Consider the following 21,192-nt stretch of genomic DNA (forward strand, 5'->3'; position numbering starts at 1 on the left):
ATGACCAAAAAAAGGCACAAAATGACCAAAAAAGACACAAAATGACCCAAAAAAGAAACAAAATGAACAAAAAAAGACACAAAATGACCAAAAAAAGGCACAAAATGACCAAAAAAAGACACAAAATGACCCAAAAAAGAAACAAAATGCACAAAAAAAGACGCAAAATGATCAAAAAAGACACAAAATGACCAGAAAAGACACAAAATGACCAGAAAAAATACAAAATGACCAAAAAAAGACACAAAATGACAAAAAAAGACACAAAATTACCAAATAAAGGCACACAATGACCAAAAAAGACACAAAATGACCCAAAAAAGAAACAAAATGAACAAAAAAGACACAAATTGACTATTATTTTTTTATTCAATAAAATCCTAACCAGTTTTATAAAACCTTCCAATGTCACAGTAGGTTTGCATAAAAGCTGCATGCGTCACTTTACATTTGAATCAAAATGCCCTCTCTAACCATTCCTTTATGTAAGAACTCACAACATCACCATTCATTTGCAAAGCAATTCATTTGGTCACAATATTTGCATACAGAAAATTGCTTACATGGCAACTATCTGGTAAGACTCCAGTAATAATTGTACAGCCACTAATTCTGATCGATGACGGTTTAGAAATCTCTTAATATCATGTAACATGAAATATTGACGACCCGTAAACTAGTTTTTCTGGGAACTTCATTCAGATCACGTAGTAAAGTCAAATAAAACATCTCTAATTTTAAGTTTGTTGATTGGTTGGTTGTGTTTTGTTTTTTTGTTTTTCCAGAATAAACCATTTTCTTTTTATTAAAATAAATGATTGTATTTAGTATCAAATTAATTCATTGATCACTTACAATCTCAAACACATCTGGGCAACAAAGCTCATCCAACTTTTTTCAAATACCAATCAAAGAAAAAAGAAAACAAAGAAGGTGATGGATAATCTTGTTATTTTTCTATAATCTCATTATGTGTATACTACACTCATTCTCTTTGGCCATTTTTCCACTTTTTGCAACCACGAAACAGCTATAATTGTCCTTGTAATTAACAATGATACCCTTAAGATACACAAATTATCCCCATAAAGTATACCAAAAACTCTTGTCCTTTTTTAAAATACAAGCAGCGTTTACACACATTTGTGTTTATGTATTTGCATTAATAAAATGGGTTTGCCTTCTTGTCAGCCTTCAGAGTTGTCATCAACCATAACTTAAGTTATGTTAACCTTGTTAGTTAGCAGGATTTCTGCTTGTGTTTCATCCATATTCATCTACAAAGTGTCAGCTTGGTGCATAAATGCAGCAAACAGTGTGCTGCCGATGACTCTCTGTACGTGTTCCTCCAACCTGGTCTCACAGAAATCCGTGAAATAGCCACGGAATCGTTCAAATTTCCGTGAAACTGACACGGATTTCGCTACAATGCAAGTTAATGCCAGTCATATCCCGTGGCTATTCCAACATACAAAGTGATTATGTACATTCACTGAGTGAATATTTAGAAAATAAAACATATATTTCTCGCTAGAAATGTGATCAAAATCCATTTTTATGCAGAAACTAAGTCAAAATATTGATTTTTCACTAAAAATGAGAGAACTGTCCGCCATGTTTTTTGTTCTGACCGCCGGGACCTTGAAAGTCACGTGACTTGGAACAAACCAATAGGAACAAATATCCATGGAATAGCCACGGGATATGACTGTCATTAACTTGCATTGTAGCCAAATCCGTGTCAGTTTCACAGAAATTTGAGTGATTCCGTGGCTATTCCACGGATTTTGAGTTAAGCGAATCCGTGGCTATTTCACGGATTTCTGTGAGACCATGTTGGTTCCTCAATAGCTGGGTATGAGCGCACAAAGTGCTCTAAGGCCAGGTTGGCTTGTATTTGGTTTGGTTGTGGTTTTCTGGTTGAAACATGATTGACTGTGTGTCAAATCTCTCCCACACTGATTGGGGTGAATTGAGTTTCTTTTCCTTTCATTTTCTGATCTTTTTCCGCTGAAAACAATGTCTGAAGTTCCAGCATTCAAAGCTTAAAAACAGATCAGAATCTCTGAAAAGAACTGAAAGAAGTTTTGTTGAGTCTCTGAAAGGAGCATGTGTATAATCTCTGAATGGAGTTTCGCAGAATCTTTGTGCAAAAAGATGAATATTGGAGTTTCTGAACACATCTCGCAAATACAGAGCCAAGAAAAGGAAAATGAACCCTTCGGAATTACCTACAGTACATTTATGCACAATTTATCCATAAAATGTGGTCTGAAGTTCACTTCATTGAAGCCACTTTAAGACAGCTATTCTCAACCTTGGGGTCGGGACCCCAATTGGGGTCGCGAGATGATTTCTGGGGGTCGCCAAATCATTTTGGAAGTCAGCTCTGTCTCCACTGTGTTAAAGTGTTCATGTGTTTTAGTCTTTTTGTGTCTTTTTTTGGGTAATTCTCTGTCTTTTTTTGGTCATTTTGTGGTCAATTTGGGGTTTTTTTTGGTCATTTTGTTTCCTTTTTTGGTCACTTTGTGTCTTTTCTTAGTCATTTTGTGTCTTTTTTGTCATTTTGTGTCTTTTTTTAGTCATTTTGCCTTTTTTGGTAATTTTGTGTCTTTTCTGCGTAATTTTGTGTCATTTTTTTGGTCATCTTGTGTCTTTTTTGGTCATTTTGTGTATTTTTTTTGGTCATTTTGTGTCTTTTTTTGGTAATTTTGTGTCTTTTTAGTCATTTTGTGTCTTTTTTTATCATTTTGCCTTTTTTTGGTCATTTTGTGTCTTTTTTGTCATTTTGTGTCTTTTTTTAGTCATTTTGCCTTTTTTGGTCATTTTGTGTCTTTTCTGCGTCATTTTGTGTCTTTTTTTGGTCATCTTGTGTCTTTTTTGGTCATTTTGTGTCTTTTTTTGGTCATCTTGTGTCTTTTTTGGTCATTTTGTGTATTTTTTTGGTCATTTTGTGTATTTTTTGGTCATTTTGTATCTTTTCTGCGTCATTTTGTGTCTTTTTTTGGTCATCTTGTGTCTTTTTAAGGTCATTTTGTGTATTTTTTTTGGTCATTTTGTGTCTTTTTTGGTAATTTTGTGTCTTTTTTTTGGTAATTTTGTGTCTTTTTTGGTCATTTTGTGTCTTTTTAGTCATTTTGTGTCTTTTTGTGGTCATTTTGTTTCTTTTTTGGGTGATCTGAACTGTGCGTGTGAGATTGTGTTCAGTGAGTGGGGGTCGTGGACAACATGCATGTTAAATTGGGGGTCGCGACTCAAAAAGGTTGAGAACTACTGCTTTAAGAGACAGAGACATTCTATGTGAACTAATAACACTCAAAGAATTAAAGGTTCCTAGCTAAGAGTTCCTTATTAAAACCTATTCACGAAGGAATCGGGAGAACTCTTAATCAAAGAGAAAGTGCGGGGTTGATATCCAAATAAAGATTTCAAAATAAAATGTAGGCCAAGTTTTATTGATTTATTTATGTGCAGATAATTGTCAGCCTCTTAGATGTGTAGCAGCTGGTTAAAGCAAAGATAGAGCACGCTTATATTCTTCAGTTTCTTGTTCATTTTAATGTCTGGTACAACTAAAGGTACATTTGTTTGGACAAATATAATGATAACAACAAAAATAGCTCATAGGGTTTAATTTAAGAGCTGATATCTAGAGTTATCTATGCAATAACACACCATTCAATCATCATTGATAATGATTTTGGTTATTATCTAGAGCGACCCCCGCTCACTGAACAGAATCTCACACGCACAGTTCAGATCATACAAACTCAGTTGATACAACAAATTTTGGACAAATAATGAAGCACAAAATGACCCAAAAAAGAAACAAAATGAACAAATAAAGACACAAAATGACCAAAAAAAGGAAACAAAATGACCAAAAAAGACACAATTTGACCACAAAATGATAAAAAAAAGACACAAAATGACCAGAAAAGACACAAAATGATCCAAAAAGACACAAAATGACCAAAAAAAGACACAAAATGACCCAAAAACGACACAAAATGACCACAAAATGATCAAAAAAAGACACAAAATGACCAGAAAAGACACAAAATGATCCAAAAAGACACAAAATGACCAAAAAAAGACACAAAATGACCCAAAAACGACACAAAATGACCAAAAAAAGGAAACAAAATGACCAAAAAAAGGCACAAAATGACCAAAAAACACATAAAATGACCCCAAAAAAAGTATTTTTAAAATAATTTAGTTTTTTTCTGTCATTTTGTGTCTTATTTGGTAATTTTGTGTCTTTTTTTAAGTCATTTATTTTTTTCTGTCATTTTGTGTCTTTTTTTGGTCATTTTGTGTCTTTTTTTAAAGAATTTAGTTTTTTTCTCTAATTTTGTGTATTTTTTGGTCATTTTGTGTCTTCTTTAAAATAATTTAGTTTTTTTTCTTTTGTGTCTTTTTCTGGTCATTTTGATTCTGCCTCCAGCGGCCCCAGGTAATTTGAGTTTGAGACCCCTGACATACATTGTTTAAGTTTCATGTATATTACATATTTAAAAACCACAAGGCATTTCAAGAAGCATTATTACCTCCTTGTTATGATACCGTGACAGATTTTGAGGCATTTCAGGTGAAAGTTGAAGTCCTCTCATTGTGTAATCTTGTTCATACTCATCTCCCAATGCACGCGCCCACATACACACTGATATGTGGCTTCCATGACTGTGTGTCTTTGTGCCGATGGAGTCTGATGTCTCTGTTCTCTCTCACTGCTGCAGTTGCCAATTAAACACTTTCTCCTTTTCTATTCAAAGGATCCACCATGAATATCAGCTCTAACTCCAGATGAAAGGCATTTTATCAGTGAATTATTAACTAAATTTCATCGTGCCTGTTTCCTTTTTGAAGGAGAGATAAAAAATGATCCTTTTCAATACATTTTTTATAAATAGTCGACAGTAAAGTAGGGTCAGATACGGAGTCTCACTTGAACAAAGTCTTACTGGATTCGGAGTCTTTTGTGGAAGTGTGTGGTGTCTGCTGACAGGCTGGCAGAGGGCCCTGGGCTAGAGATAGTGCAGAGTCTCACAGATCCGTATCATAGCACATGGTATTTGATAGACACTGGGATCCGCATTAACATTTTCAATATAATTTAGGATTAAGCATAATCCCGACTATGTTAATGTCATGTTCTACTTATTGAGCGTCTCAGACTGCTACTTATTAGGGGTGTGCATTGGCACTGCCCTCACAATTCGATTACGATTCACCAGGTAACGATTCGATTCAATTCGATTCTACGATGCATCACAATTATACTGCACACAACAAGGGACATTTTTCGTCAGTCATGAGGCAATACAAGCAGTCAGATAGGCCTAATAACAATAGATTTTATTGGCTGCTATGTGTGTATCATCACTCTCCTGTATCTTTGACATAAATGTCATTAAATACCTTTCAGATTAATACCTTAACATTCTCATTCACCAAGAAACATTAATGCACAATATATTAAATATATTAGAAAGGACCTTTTTGGAAAATGACAAACGAACCTGTTTTGAAAAGACGGCAAATGCATATATTTTGAAAAGATGGCAAAATGAATCTCCTGCCTGAGTTCATCTAAGAGTAAGGAAAGAGAAATGTCTCCTCCTGCCATAAAAAAGGAACCTGCTGAGGTGAAATTTAACCAGCGTAATTTAACCAAACGGCCTTTATGCCCTGTCATGTGGCCTTTGTGCCCTTAAAATAAGTGTGAACAGGAAGGCAAAATGGCCTTGCCCCTAAAATGACGAAATTCCAAGCCTGCCAAGGACTCATATCCAAAAGAATGCAAACTCATTGTTGTTTCTTCTCCACTTCCTCCCAGCTGTGTGATTCAGCCCTATTGATTTCCGCCTGCAACGTCCCAGGGGAGACGGTTCCAATCGCAGCAAGGAAACAGGTGCTGGCCACATGGGTGCAGATCAAGAGGCTCTTGCAACAGCAGATCGGCCCAAAGATGGACACTAAAGATGAGGTACCATTCGTATTAGTATGCTAATCCATGTTTAGGGCCAGTGGTGTAGTGGTATTTAAAGAGGGGAGTGTACTACTACGAGGATTTGGTTTCAGAGGAGAAAGTGGGTATACCCTCCTTTATATTCTAGTCCGTACGGGTGCTTGAAATCTTTGAAAACGCTTGAATTTAAATGTTGTATTTTCCAGGATTTTGGATAAAGTGCTACTAAATGCTTGAAATTCTTACAGTTTTTCTCTTTTAATCTGACTATATCCATCTATAGACTATAGATTTACCGTAGGCGTCATGAGGAGATGATTTAGGCAAAAAAACCCAGTTTTGACAAAAAATGGCGATAATTTTAACAGTGTGACGATATTCTTTAAATCACTCATGAGATCAAACCTTGCGTGAGGCCAGTTTACTCTTGCATAATCTATTTCAGTGGTTCCCAAACGGTGTGCTGTCCAGGTGTGCCGTGGGATTTTGTGACAACACCACACTATTAATGCAGTATACAACAATATAAATTAATTGTCAATTTCCTACATTATTCAGGGTTCGTACGGGTGCTTGAAATCCTTGAAAATGCTTGAATTTAAATGTTTTATGTTCAAGTTTTAAAAAGTGCTTGGATTTTGGATAAATTCTTACTGTTTTTCTCTTGCAATCTGACTATATCCATCTATAGACTATAGATAATCACATGTTCAATGTAAAAAATAATGAGCAGCCTATCTGAAATGAAGACCGTTCCTCCTAAAAGTGTAACACCATCTCTGTTGGTTTGGTTCAGTGAAATCTCCCCTTTTAGTATGTAAGAACTCATCTAAAACATGCAGTTTACAACAGGTGGAAGATACTGGAAAAGCTTGAATATTTACCTTGAAAGTCCTTGAAAAATGCTTGATTTGACCACTGCTAAGGTGTACGAACCCTGAAAATAGCAACCCAAGCGGTTCTATGAGATCAACACGTCATTATACATAAACCTAAGGTCAGGCTGAGATGTCATTAAACTTGAAAAAGTAAATAAATGCATGTAAATGTCGTAAAAGACTAGTGGAAGTGACATAGTTGCGTAAAAGCGTGATGCATGGAAGTTCACCCCTATGCCCTCTTTGAACATTTTTGACCATTTGGTGATCATTTTGGCTGTGTTACAGACTCAGGCTAGCCTGGGTATACCCAGACTGCCTTGCGCGCTCGATTTCATTACGAACTGCCAAAGGGTCTGGAAACCAGAGAGGTTTCTTAGCCCTGTTTTAGGGATCCAATCACAGAGCGGGGAGGGACGGCAAGACGATGACGCGTACTACTCGGCACTTGGAAGCTTGTAGTTTTCCGGATCCAACATGGCTGCAGCAGACGCGAAACTCTCTATAGCTGCAGATGGTGTTTTAAATAGTTTAGAGCCAAAGTTGAAAGGCGAAAGGTCTCTCGGCGGCTCCGCTGTCCCCCGGCTCGTAGCGAGATCACCGGTGTTACAGTAGTGGGGCTAATAGCGGTAGCGCTATGCTACCGTTACGGCGTTAGCGGTAGCTTTTAGCCCCGCTATTGTAACGCCAGTGATCTGGCTACGAGCCGGGGGACAGCGGAGCCCCCAGAGACCCCCAGCAGCTTGTTTGTTGCCCATAAAATCAGTGGATGTGTGGCTGAATGACATGAGGGGGAATAAAGCGTGAAAATAAATAATCTTGCAGAAAGCGAGAACTGGAGAAGCAAAGCAGCAAACAACACTCTCTCACAGACACACACACAACAAACATCCATCTCTGTAGCTCTACTACGTCATCTGGTATAACTGATCTGATTGGCTAAGAGCTACCTACAGACGCTTTGATAGACATTCTAAGCGTCCAATAAACGGCTCCGGAGGATCGTAAACCACACCTCCTCTACGGAGAAATGAACGGCTGGTTGCCAGACCAGATCTCATTTGAGATTAGTCTGGTGTTAGCCAGGCTAGACTGAGGCATGAAATTTAGCAGGAAATCTTCTTTTAGTAATTTTTTTTAAATCCATTGTCCTTTACTCTTACATGTCAAAGTGTACTTTAAAATAATCTTCAAGTTTTGGGGAGCATTGAGCATAGCTCACCTAGCAGAGCTGCAAAAAGATAGTGCAACTAGCTCCATGGCTCTCCCACTCTTTCTCAACCAGTGACGGATACAAATATGGAGACAAATCTGTCAAGCCCAATCGTATTTGCTGTGACAGATGAGTCTGGCCACTCTCCCACTGAGACTGATGTCCAGACGACGTGGCCCTCACTGGGTCAGTTGGCCGGTTTGATAGGATGACTGATGTCCAGTACAACTCACAAACTGAGATCAAACTGTAACACTATTGTTCTGTTTACCTGTAATTTGAGAAAGTCTGCAACCTGAGTCAGCACTACATCACAAGCTTCTTTGCTCCGATTGGTTAAGAATCAGGCTTCACTGCTCTGATTCGTGGTGGATCATGTTTGGTTGCTCTGATTGGTTGTAGGTCTGTTTAAGAGGCATTTTTGTCTGCACCTGTTGATAATGCTGCCTGGAAATATGAAAAATAAATTGAGAGGTTCCAGACTAATACACATGTGCAGTTAAGTATGGCAATACCAGCCTAAAAGCATAACATAAGACACTAAAAAACAAACGATAAACACAAAACACAACACTAGATTTACACTAAAACAGCCCTAATGCAAAATCAATCTGTCTGTAGATTTTACGGTAAAAAACTGCTAAACCATGACAGTAAAAGACGTAAAATGATAAATGGGTTAATTCAGTTTCAGTAACAATGAAACACCGTAAATATATATATCAGCCAAAACAGTATTTTTTTTTTTTTTAAATACATTACATATTTACAAGCCATCATTTTTGCATTTATATTTTAAAGTACTTTTTCTCACTGTTAAATGTACTAAACACCATATCTCTAACAGAAATATAATGTAATATTTAATGGTAAAATCCTTAATTCATGCATCATTTATAAAGTATTTTCTTATCAATTACATGGCAGAACAGCGTTTCTTTTGATGGAAAAACGTTTTATTTTTTACGGTAGAATATGGAATAAAATGGCAATCTTAAATGGGAAATCAACAGTGCTAATATCATTTTACCGTAATATTACAAAAAGTTGCACCGTATTTATTACGGTAAAGTTCTGGCAACCACAGCTGCCAGTTTTTTACCGTAAAAACATTTTTTTTTACAGTGTAGGTCTGTTTAAAAGGTATTTTTGTCTGCACCTGTTGATATTGCCGTCTGGAAATATGAAAAATAAATTGAGAGGTTCCAGACTAATACACATGTGCAGTTAAGTATGGCAATACCAGCCTAAAAGTATAACATAAGACACTAAAAAACAACAGAAAACACCAGATTTACACTAAAACAGCCCTAATGCAAAATCAATCCTTATAAACACAAACACAACATTTATCTGCAGGCCTTACAACCAACGTACATAACACAGATTTAAAAATATGATAAAACAAAAGAAAAAAGTAAACAGAGTGAATAATTTAAGAAAAAAAACTTGAACCTACTTCATCAGATATTCTTTTTATTTTTGTACAGAAAAACACATTGACTGTTCCTCAGGGTAATTACAATTTAAAAAGTCTACACTAAGTATACTTTTCAATGAAATGCAAACTTCTTGTCAGCCTTCAGCTTCAATAAACGTCCAGTATTTGAAGTTTGATCTTGGTTATAATAATGATAGAGATGTTGGCCTATTAGTTGCACACATTTACTACAAACCGTGTAGTTTTATGCAGAAGCTGTGTGAAAAATACAGAAATACAGTAGTTAAAAGTTCACTAAATGCATCAAGAGTTGTGATCGCTACATCAGAACATAAAAATGGAGAAAAACTGTAATAATTTAATTTGAGACAAAGAAACAACAATAACCCCTTGGTATTACACATTTTATGGCGTAGGAGAGATATTTTTTCAGTTATTTTGTATTTATTGGAGGGACTGGTATCCTCTAACTCAGGGATGGGCAACTGGAGGCCCGGGGACCGCATACGGACCGCACCCTCACTTGAAGTGGCCCTCAGTACAGCTACATGCTTTTGTGCATGAAATCTTTCAAGTGCAGTGTAAAAATGCACAAAATTACTTGCAATTAATGTTGGTCTGCTGTTCTTGCACTGAAAAAAAAAAAGAAATCACAGTTTTTATTTGCTTCAAACCTTTTGTATCCCTATTTATACTGTTCTACATCCATTTGAGCATGAAATATGTTAAGTTACTGCACTGTAAACATATTTAAAATTGCAGTTTCATCATATCTGGTTAAGTGCACGCTCCTATATGTCAGCTATTCTCAACATTGGGGTCGCGCGATTATTTCTGGGGGTCGCCAAATCATTTTGGAAGTCAGCTCTGTCTCCACTGTGTTAAAGTGTTTTAGTCTTTTTGGTCATTTAATGTCTTCTTTTGGTCATTTTGTGTGTTTTTTTTTTGTCATTTTGTGTCTTTTTTTGGTCATTTTGTGTCTTTTTTGGCCATTTTGTGTTCAATTTGTGTCTTTTTTTGGTCATTTTGTGTCTTTTTTTGCTCATTTTGTGTCTTTTCGGTCATTTTGTGTCTTTTTTTGCTCATTTTGTGTCTTTTTTGGTCATTTTGTGTCTTTTTTGGTCATTTTGTGTCTTTTTTTGGCCTTTTTGTGTCTTTTCTTGTCATTTTGTGTCTCTTTTGGTCATTTTGTTTCTTTTTTGGGGTGATCTGAACTGTGCATGTAAAATTCTGTTCGCGGACAACATGCATATTAAATTGGGGGTCCCGACTCAAAAAGGTTGAGAACTACTGCTATATGTGGCCCTGTGGTAGTGCCGATGAAAAATTGTGGCCCCCTGCAGCATTTAAGTTGCCCATCCTTGCTCTAACTGTACTATTTCTGATATAAAAAGGTTGCTTTTTTATTGCACTACAAAATATGTAAATGTAAATGAGGCTGAATACCTGCTGAGACAACTGTCTCGCTCATTGTCATAACATAATCATGTCACATTCATAATGCATCCTGTATTATGGTCCCCTCAGAGTTCCTCTATAATATACTGATGGTTTTGCGGCTTGACGCCTGACTGTTTCTATTAATTGTAAAACAGTGGGACAGAAAGGTGGGGAAAGCGCTTATACAATTTGTCAGTTGAACAGACTGTTTGATTAGTCACCATAATCCTGCCACTATTTGTCAGCCAAGGTTTTTTCTGCCCTACATTAGTCCCTTCAGCCTGATGTGCTTTTGAGTCACGGCTAAAATAAGGTTTGTTTCTCGCAGTGCAAATGAAGAAATGCACTGTTAATATAAATGGGGTTTGTCTCTAATCTCAATAAATCATTTATCAAGTCATTTTCCACACAATAGCAAGTCATACATTATCAACGAGGTTATCTCTGCGGTATTTGGGACACATACACTATGATAATCATACTGCAGGGTTATGTATAATTTATAAGGAAATAGTAACACATGTATATGTATTTTCTATAATTAAACTTAAGGGATTGGTATATATATATATATATATATATATATAAAGAGCAGGGCCAGATTAACATTCTGCTGTTCCCTGGGCAACAATATTCAGGGGCCCCATCATCACGACCCCAGAATCACCATAATCAGGCAAAATATAGAATAAACTACAGTAATATACAGTTAATATACTCAATACATCAATAACTAACTGTCTTCAAGTGCATTTTCATGTAGAGATGTGCAAATGCTCATAGAACTACAAATAAAAATGACTAAAAACTACAAATTCTGTAATTTCCCAGCTTGGGATAAATAAAGTCTATCTATCTATCTATCTATCTATCTATCTATCTATCTATCTATCTATCTATCTATCTATCTATCTATCTATCTATCTATCTATCTATCTATCCATCCATCCATCCATCCATCCATCCATCCATCCATCCATCCATCCATCCATCCATCCATCCATCCATCCATCCATCCATCCATCCATCCATCCATCCATCCATCTAAATGCACCACGATGTCCAAACAAAACAGCATCAGCATCAGTATAATTTGGCAAAACTGACCCACTACATAGATAATAATAATAATAATAATAATAATAATAATAATACTTTTTATTTGGAAGGCGCCTTTCTTGGCACTCAAGGACACCGTACAAAAAGAAAGAGAAAGATAAGGAAGGAAGTGTCTCAATTTTCACAAAAAAAAAAGTAAACAACCACTTTAAAAGCATCCGATATTTATTTAACAACACATATTCCCAGCAGCACATATGTATTGAATTGAAAGAGGCATCACAGAGGAAGACAAGACACAAACAAAAATCTAGAATCTAGAATCAAATAGCATTTGGTCCTCAGCTCATTTTAATCAGAAATCACCTCAAAATTCATTTCTGAGCGACGGCTCCGATGGACAGTTGAACATATACAGTACAGGCCAAAAGTTTGGACACACCTTCTCATTCAATGCGTTTTTCTTTATTTTCATGACTATTTACATTGTAGATTCTCACTGAAGGCATCAAAACTATGAATGAACACATATGGAATTATGTACTTAACAAAAAAAGTGTGAAATAACTGAAAACATGTCTTGTATTTTAGATTCCTCAAAGTAACCACCCTTTGCTTATTAGAATATAAGACATGTTTTCAGTTATTTCACACTTTTTTGTTAAGTACATAATTCCACATGTGTTCATTAATAGTTTTGATGAATCTACAATGTAAATAGTCATGAAAATAAAGGAAACGCATTGAATAAGAAGGTGTGTCCAAACTTTTGGCCTGTACTGTATAAGCGAGAGATAAGCAGATATTCTTCCCCGGGCCCTTTAGGGGTCGGAGGCCCCTGGGCAATTGCCCACACTGCAAAAAAAACAACTTGTATTTTTTGGCCTAAAACAGTGATTTAAGTTGGTAAAACTTGGAAATATAAATTATTGACATTTAGGGCAATAATGTAAGTTAGCACAACAAAGGAAGCCAGTTGTCTGCTCAAAAACAAGTTGGTGAGTTGTTGTTACTTATATCTTTAAGTTGGGGTTCACAACAAGGGACAATAGTTCTGATAACTCTTATTTCTTTGTTGTGAAATGCGGGGAAGCGGTGAAATTCATTAGCGAAAACTGATGCTCGCGGCTAACTGATGCTAGTGGCTAACTGATGCTAGTGGCTAACTGATGCTAGCGGCTAACTGATGCTAGCAGCTAACTGATGCTCGCGGCTAACTGATGCTAGCGGCTAACTGATGCTTGCGGCTAACTGATGCTAGCGACTAACTGATGCTCGCGGCTAACTGATGCTCGCGGCTAACTGATGCTAGCGACTAACTGATGCTAGCGGCTAACTGATGCTAGCGGCGCTGCTTGTTACAGCTACAAGAGAAGCCATTAGCGTATCAATGCTAACGCAAAATTGCGGTCGCAACATTAGCTGACATTTCATAGCGGCGTTACAATCGTGCCAATTCAGCACATTGCAGAAGTTAGCAGAAGTAAGGATTAAAAGTTATTACAATTTAAAGTACAACTTACAGTTGAGTTGACAAAAATCTGGATTCAGAGTTGAGCAAACTCAAAAACAAAACTTAAAACATTTAGTTTAATTGTCCAACTTAAAATTTTATCGAAGTTTGTTGCCTTGAAATTTTGAGTTCACCCAACTTTTCTTTTTTTACAGTGTTGCCCATATGGTTCTTCCGGCCTTGATCAGTATGTGTTGTTGGTCTTTTTTCCTCATTTGCAGTGTGAGAATGCGGACGTGTCAGCGATGACGCGAGTGCTGGTCGGCGTGGAGATGCTCCAGTGCAACATGAACCCGAGGCATATGGAGTTCTCTGTTCCCAGTCTCTCCACAGTACGTACTCCTCTCTCTGTCCATGTTCTCCTACTTTAGCTGAAGCCCAGATGGTAACAACAGATGCCGAGATGGCCCACGAGCCCTCAGACCCTGTCTGCCTCGCATCATGTGTCAATATTGTTAAAATACTGTAGCAGCTTTGGTCGGATCAGAAATGTTTCCTGTTATGAAATGTGCTGTGCAGATCTGCGGAGATTCCCTCTCTCTGACACTCAGAGCCCTTTGGCCTTAATGTCTTCTTTCACTCTATCGCTCATCTGTCCATCTCTTTCTGGCTCTCCTCACATTTTTCTTCACTCCTTCCTTTCCTAGGGCTGGGCGATATATCGATATAAAAAATATATTGATATATTTTTAAATGTGATATGGAATGAGACCATATCACATACAACACTATCACATACTCTACCGGTCAAAAGTTTTAGAACACCCCAATTTTTCCAGTTTTTTATTGAAATTCAAGCAGTTCAAGTCAAATGAACAGCTTGAAAGGGTCCAAAGGTAAGTGGTGAACTGCCAGAGGTAAATAAAAAAAGGTAAGCTTAACCAAAACTGAAAAATAATGTACATTTCAGAATTATACAAGTAGGCCTTTTTCAGGGAACAAGAAATGGGTTAACAACTTAACTCTATGGAGTCTTGGGCTGTTTTGTCCATTTTTGAATTCTTTTCATGTCTTTGTAAGTCTTTTTGTGTCTTTTTTTGTCATTTTGTGTCTTTTGGTGTCTTTTTTTTGTCATTTTGTGTCTTTTTTTGGTCATTTTGTGTCTTTTTTTAGTCCTTTAGTCCAACATAAAATGTGATTTTGAATCTTTTTTTTACTTTCAAAACACTATCATGCTCAATAAAGAATTTTAAATGTTGCAAATGTGCATTAATTTCAGAGTACACTGAGACATTAAACTGCATAATTTTCAATTAAATTCTGGATTCTGGATATTCGGGATATGTCTTTTGGTCCATATCGCCCAGCCCTATCCTCTCCTACACTCTTCTACGCTCATCCTCTCATCTTTTGAATTCCATTGATTCCTCCTATTTCTCCATCACTCTCTACCTCCATTTTTCTTATTTCCCTCATCTTCCACTTCTCCTAATCCTCCATCCTTCTAATCTTCTATTTCCTGTACTTTCAATCACTCTTGCTCATAAATTTGCTTTGCAATTTCTTTCTCCCATGCCTGCCTTTATTTTCTTTAATCTACCCTTCTGATTACCACCTCTGTCCTTTTCTTTCCCTCTTTTTGTCTTCATTACCTTTTTTCCACTTTTCCCCATTTCCCTCCTAATTTCCTCCATTCCCTTCTTGCATTATTTAATCCCCCCCTTTTGTTTTCTTCCCCTCCCTGCTTGCCTCTTTTCACTTTTCTCTCACTCAGTCCTTCCCTCGTTTCCCTCACCACCTCCTCTCTCCTCTCTCTCTCCTCACCTAAAGCTGGTGGCCATGGCGTCTGATTGCAGCTGGAGTGACTCTGTGGTGGAGCTGCAGGTGTGGAGCCAGCTGGCCGCCTTCTGCCATCACGCCAACGACCACAGCTCAGTGCTGCGCTGCACCAACAACGCTCTGCAGCTGGAAGAAGCAGCAGCAAAGAGCCTCAACACCACGCCTTGTCTTCTGTAAGTCTGGTTGGATGATGATACAATGTCTTTAAACTACAGGAGAATTTTACTGCACTTGTTATGAATGTGTGTGTTCTGTTATGGAGAGCACTTTAGGTACAGTAGGTGTTAGGAGTGGGTGAGATTTTTGCCTCCAAAGCTCTCTGAGGAGCAGGTGACATCTTGTGCATATTCAGGAGTATTGCAGTTTATATAAGCAAAGCATTGCTTTTCCATTTTTGCATGATGTTGCAAAGTCAAGGCAAGTTTATTTATATAGCACAATTCGGACACAGGGACATTCAAAGTGCTTTACAGGGGCAAGATTAAAATACATAAAACACATTAGAAGACATTTAAAAGCGAATTAAAAAAAGAAAAAAGAAAAGAAAAGAAAAGAAAAAAATGAATGAATGAATGAAGGAATGAATAAAACATTTAAGAGCGAATGAATAAAAATTACAGGTTAAAATGGAAAAAGAAAAGTCGTCAGACTTGATTTAAAAGAGCTGAGAGTTGCAGCAGACCTCAAGTTCTCTGGGAGTTTGTTCCAGAGATTTGGTGAATAAAAACTAAACGCTGCTTCAAAGTTGGAATATGCAACGTTTGATTTTTCTAATGCATATCCATTTTGGATTTTATTTGACTGGTGACTTTGATTGACAGCTAATAAACTCCCTTATTTCCCCAGGTATGGCCTGACTGCAGTGAATGAGATGCTGAGCGTTGCAGCTTGTTTAAAGGGTTTAAGTTTAGTCCATGAGTCCAATGGAGACCTGCACACTTACAGAAAGGCTTTGGAGGTGCTTCTGTCCAGTGTCAGGTACTATTTACACTGGTTTATGTATTGAATAATGCCTTGGGCAAACTCATTTTCAGATTTTTTTCTCTTAACCCTATAAAGCCTGAACCATGAAATAATTGCCAGAAAATTCAATTTTTTTTTAAAAAACCTGCTGACAAATAAAAAAAAAAAAATATATATATATATATGAATTTGCATATATGAATTCTAATTTGTATCATATTTGATACATCGGGTCTTTTTGTGCAATTTGTTGCTCACAGTTTTTCTTGAACTAACAAAAACATATAAAACCTAATATTTTTAACCAATGAAAACTTTGACTTTCCTTTTAGCATTTTCCTCAAACATACAACATATTTTTTTTCCATATAACACAATATCATACATCTGCTGATATAAAGTTTTCATGCAGCAATGACAGATCCACCAGTGGAACCAGCATTTCATTTTTGCTACATCTGGTATTTTTGTGCAATTTGTTGCTCAGTTTGTTTATCTCCAACACATCGTCAATGCTCAATTTTCTTGCCATCTAAAAATACACACCAAAAAATAGTTTACCTAAATGAGAGAAAGACTGTATGTTGCTTTATTTAATGCATAATGTATGAACTGCAATAAAATGACAACTGACACATTTTCAAATAAGTTATTGTGTAACAAATATCAATAACAAATATGATACATTTGGCTTTATAGGGTTAATCCGGTCTTTCTACATTTAATATTACTACCTTATATATGCCTGCTATCTTCTCTTGCCTATAGCTACGCAAAGAAGGCAGAGAATCCAGCACTGTGTGTCTCAGCTGCCAGGCATTACTGGAACACATGTCAACCCCTGACACAGACTCCCGAGGAAAGATGGCAGCTCCAAAAGCCCCTGGAGAACATCCTGATTGCTCTGCTTCACACCAACACAAAACAAGCAAATGTATGGAGGCTTCTGTAGCAATATTCACACAGGGGATGTCACGAGAACCGTTATTTCAGGACCAAGTCGATGCCTAAATTCTGAAAATATGAACAAGAAAATGCCTCCTGTGCTGCACACTACAGCGCACAAAGCTCCAGTGCTAAAAGTCTGCAGAAAGACAGGCATTTTCCTTTAATCCCAGTAGAACATCATGGGTGAATTTTAGCCTGCATTGTTAAAAAAAGAGCAGCCAGTACTTGTAGCAACAGAAAAAAGTCAACGAACTGCCAAGTTGTCAGTGCATCTTTCTCACTGCTCTACGCCAGATTTTTTTTTTAAAAAGCAGAAAAAAATGGACAATCTGACAGTGAAACAAGAGTTACCGTATAAAATATGTGGATGACAGTGAACTCAAGAAATGGGGGTCAGGAAGAACGAAACTACCGTTTCTAAGGTTGTTTCTAAGGTTCTATGAATTCTGGATGATTCATCATCATCTAGGTTTTTCCTACCCTCTCTGACGGTCAGAAATGTAGTTTAACTGTGGAATAGAAATAGGTATTTCACTGGTATTGGTATAAACTATCACATTTCTGGTATCGTGACATCCCTAACTCACATTATTTTAAATCATTTCCTTTTTTTTACTTTAAGTAAAAGTAAAACCTTTGCAGGAAGTCTGTGATATTTGCACACTGTAAAACCCAACTTGTTGTTTCAACTTAAATATCTGAGTGTTGATGCTGCGAAAGAATTTTACGTTGAGACAACAAAAACAATGGAATTAACTCAAATTAATCTTGAGATTTGACTCAATATTTTTCGTTAAAATGACTTTTTGCACAGATCTTTGTTGTATTGAAAAGGGATAATTAGTTATGATAACAAACACTCAGCCTTGGGTTTTACAGTGCACTCTTCTGGGTCTTCATCAGGCAAATGGCCAACATGACAATGGATTATATGCTTTTTGTATAGACAGTAGTCGAGTCACCAGTTCTCGAGTCCAAGTCAGTTCTCGAGTTCAAGTCTGAGTCACCAAAGTTTGAAAGAGTTAGCCACTTATGCTTATCCGCACTCGGGTCAGCTGAATCGCAAGACTATCACAGGGCAGACACGTAGAGACAGACAATCACACTCTCATTCACTCCTATGGCACCAATTAAACCTAAGTGAATGTTTTGGACTGTGGGAGGAAGCCGCTGACACGGGGAGAACATGCAAACTCGGAGTTGAACCGGCGACTCTTGCTGTGAGGCAATCGTGCTAACCGCTACACCACTGTGCAGCCCAGAAATCAACCATAATATGCATTTTTGAGAAAGTAATTTTTCAAATACAGTACAGGCCAAAAGTTTGGACACACCTTCTCATTCAATGCGTTTCCTTTATTTTCATGACTATTTACATTGTAGATTCATCAAAACTATTAATGAACACATGTGGAATTATGTACTTAACAAAAAAGTGTGAAATAACTGAAAACATGTCTTATATTCTAGTAAACAAAGGGTGGTTACTTTGAGGAATCTAAAATACAAGACATGTTTTCAGTTATTTCACACTTTTTTGTTAAGTATATAATTCCGTATGTGTTCATTCATAGTTTTGATGCCTTCAGTGAGAATCTACAATGTAAATAGTCATGAAAATAAAGAAAAACGCATTGAATGAGAAGGTGTGTGTCCAAACTTTTGGCCTGTACTGTATGCTCGAGTTTAAGTCTTAGTCCGAGTCATCAGAGTCCAAGTCGAGTCACTAGTCCTGAAAATCTGGCTTTGAGTCCTCCATCCCTTTTATACAGGAACAAAACTGATGACTGCTGTTGTTGTCAAAGCCAAATGATCAGACAAACAGTATGAACCGACACACAAAATGAGAAAAAAAAGTTTGAGAAAAAGTTAGACATTGCAAAACATGTACAATATTTCAATGTATATAAATATTTGAGATATTTAAAAATAGGGTTACAGAATTTTCCAGTTCAGTTATTGGAGCAGAGTGTACTTTTTTTAAATACAGGTTGGCATGCAGCACTCTTTTTGCATTTCTGTTAAACGACTAAACATTATTAGTGGTGCATTGCACAGCAATGAGGGAAACCACAGAAACACAGAGTGTGCCCCCCTGTTATGGGAAATGTTCCTGCCCCCTTTCAAGCCTCAGCATGAGAAGTCTTTCTCAACACTTTCAATTTTCCGTCCTGCCAACTGCTGACAGGACAAAAGTTGCACCAAAAAGTACCAGCAACAAAATGAATAGCAAGTGAGCAAAACAAGAACTGACTGACAGCCAAACGGAGCTTTCATACTCTGCTATTTTTAACAACTTTAGTTTAGTTGACATAAAACTGAGCTAAATAGGCAGCAGCGTTCTAAAACTTGTTTAGTCATCTTTAATTGACGATAAAATCGATGTAATTTTTTCTTGAGGGTGCTACACAGAAGGAGTGTGAGACAACATCTCCCTAGAGCTGCCCGTGGACAGCAATCCAGCCAGGGGGATAAACACTCTTTCAAACGCTCGAAAACTTTAAATCCATAATTAAAGGCAGCTTATGTAAGACTTCAAAATGATGTACATCTGCGGTGTTCTTTCCAGTTTGACACTATTCAGCAGAGCTGCGACCTGCTGTAAACAGAAAAGCTATCCCGTACAGCTGTCTTTTGTCTTAACAGATGGGATTTTCTTTTCACTTTTGACGTTTTTGTGAACGTCAAAAGTGATAACTTCACTCAGATAAGTGAAGCCAGTAATGGTACAGACTCTGGCTGTGGAAAGGGGTTTACAGATAAGGGGCAGAGCAAGGTCAGATAGCAATTTACCTTATACTATACGTCAGTGAGCTTCAACAGTCCTCCACTAGCAGCAACACTCTCCTACCACCCTTGTAGAGACTTAAGTACTAATCCTTTCCCTTTATATTTCAGAAACAGGGCAAAGTGAAAGGCTCTCTGACCTTGACAGCGCTGCCACTTGGGAGTTCTAAACATCAAGCAACAGGTGAGTTGGAAGAAGACTCTGACATGCTTGAAATCTCTTTTTGAATTTTTTAAAGCCGGCTTTATGAAAAATGTTGCTTGCTGTTGTGAATGTGATTGGTTTTTCCATGTACGTCTATACTATAAATAAAAGATGTTGTTAATTTCATAAACATAATTAAGCTTTGGCACCATTGATGTTTGCATTTGGACAGCAGAGTCTCTCAGAACTTCACTCATAATTACCAGGGCTGTGTAGCCTGGCTAACGCCAGACTATATCACAAATTAGATCTAGTCTGGCAACCAGCTATTCATTTCTCCGTAGAGGAGGCGTGGTTTACGATCCTCCAGAGCCGTTTATTGGGCGCTACGATTGTCTATCATAAGCGTCTGTACGTAGCTCTTAGCCAATCAGATCAGTTATACCAGATAACGTATGTAGAGCGACAGAAATTGATGTTTACATAGCCAGACTAGCCCATCTCTACTTTGAGACTAAAATGCTCAATTCACTTAGCCAATCAGTATCAGTTATACCAGATGACGTATGTAGAGCGACAGAAATTGATGTTTACATAGCCAGACTAGCCCATCTCTACTTTGAGACTCAAATGCTCAATTCACTTAGCCAATCAGTATCAGTTATACCAGATGACGTATGTAGAGCAACAGAAATTGATGTTTACATAGCCAGACTAGCCCATCTCTACTTTGAGACTAAAATGCTCAATTCACTTAGCCAATCAGTATCAGTTATACCAGATGACGTATGTAGAGTGACAGAAATTGATGTTTACATAGCCAGACTAGCCCATCTCTACTTTGAGACTAAAATGCTCAATTCTGCTTCTGCAACGTTTTTCTGCAGCATGTTCTGACTGCTCTGTAGTTTCAGCCAGTTTCACAGTCTACCGGCAGTGTTGGTGTGTTTGTGTGTATGTGTGTGTGTCTGTAAGAGAGTGTTGCTTGCTGCTTTGCTTCTCCAGTTCTCGCTTTCTGCTAGATTATTTATTTTTACGCTTTATTCCCCCCT

General features: G+C 37.2%; 1 protein-coding gene across 1 annotated transcript in view; it reads left to right on the forward strand.

Moving 5' to 3' along the window:
- The window catches only part of LOC131993104 (cilia- and flagella-associated protein 46), a 149,656-nt gene that overhangs the window by 54,763 nt on the left and 73,701 nt on the right, over positions 1–21,192 (forward strand). Inside the window, exons 20-25 of the mRNA XM_059358838.1 lie at positions 5,843–5,992; positions 13,740–13,850; positions 15,289–15,470; positions 16,144–16,275; positions 17,029–17,194; positions 20,107–20,179. Coding sequence (XP_059214821.1) covers positions 5,843–5,992; positions 13,740–13,850; positions 15,289–15,470; positions 16,144–16,275; positions 17,029–17,194; positions 20,107–20,179 — 814 coding nt within the window. The remainder of the gene's footprint in view (positions 1–5,842; positions 5,993–13,739; positions 13,851–15,288; positions 15,471–16,143; positions 16,276–17,028; positions 17,195–20,106; positions 20,180–21,192) is intronic.

This window comes from Centropristis striata, chromosome 20 (genome assembly GCF_030273125.1).
Source record: "Centropristis striata isolate RG_2023a ecotype Rhode Island chromosome 20, C.striata_1.0, whole genome shotgun sequence".
Lineage (NCBI taxonomy): Eukaryota > Metazoa > Chordata > Actinopteri > Perciformes > Serranidae > Centropristis > Centropristis striata.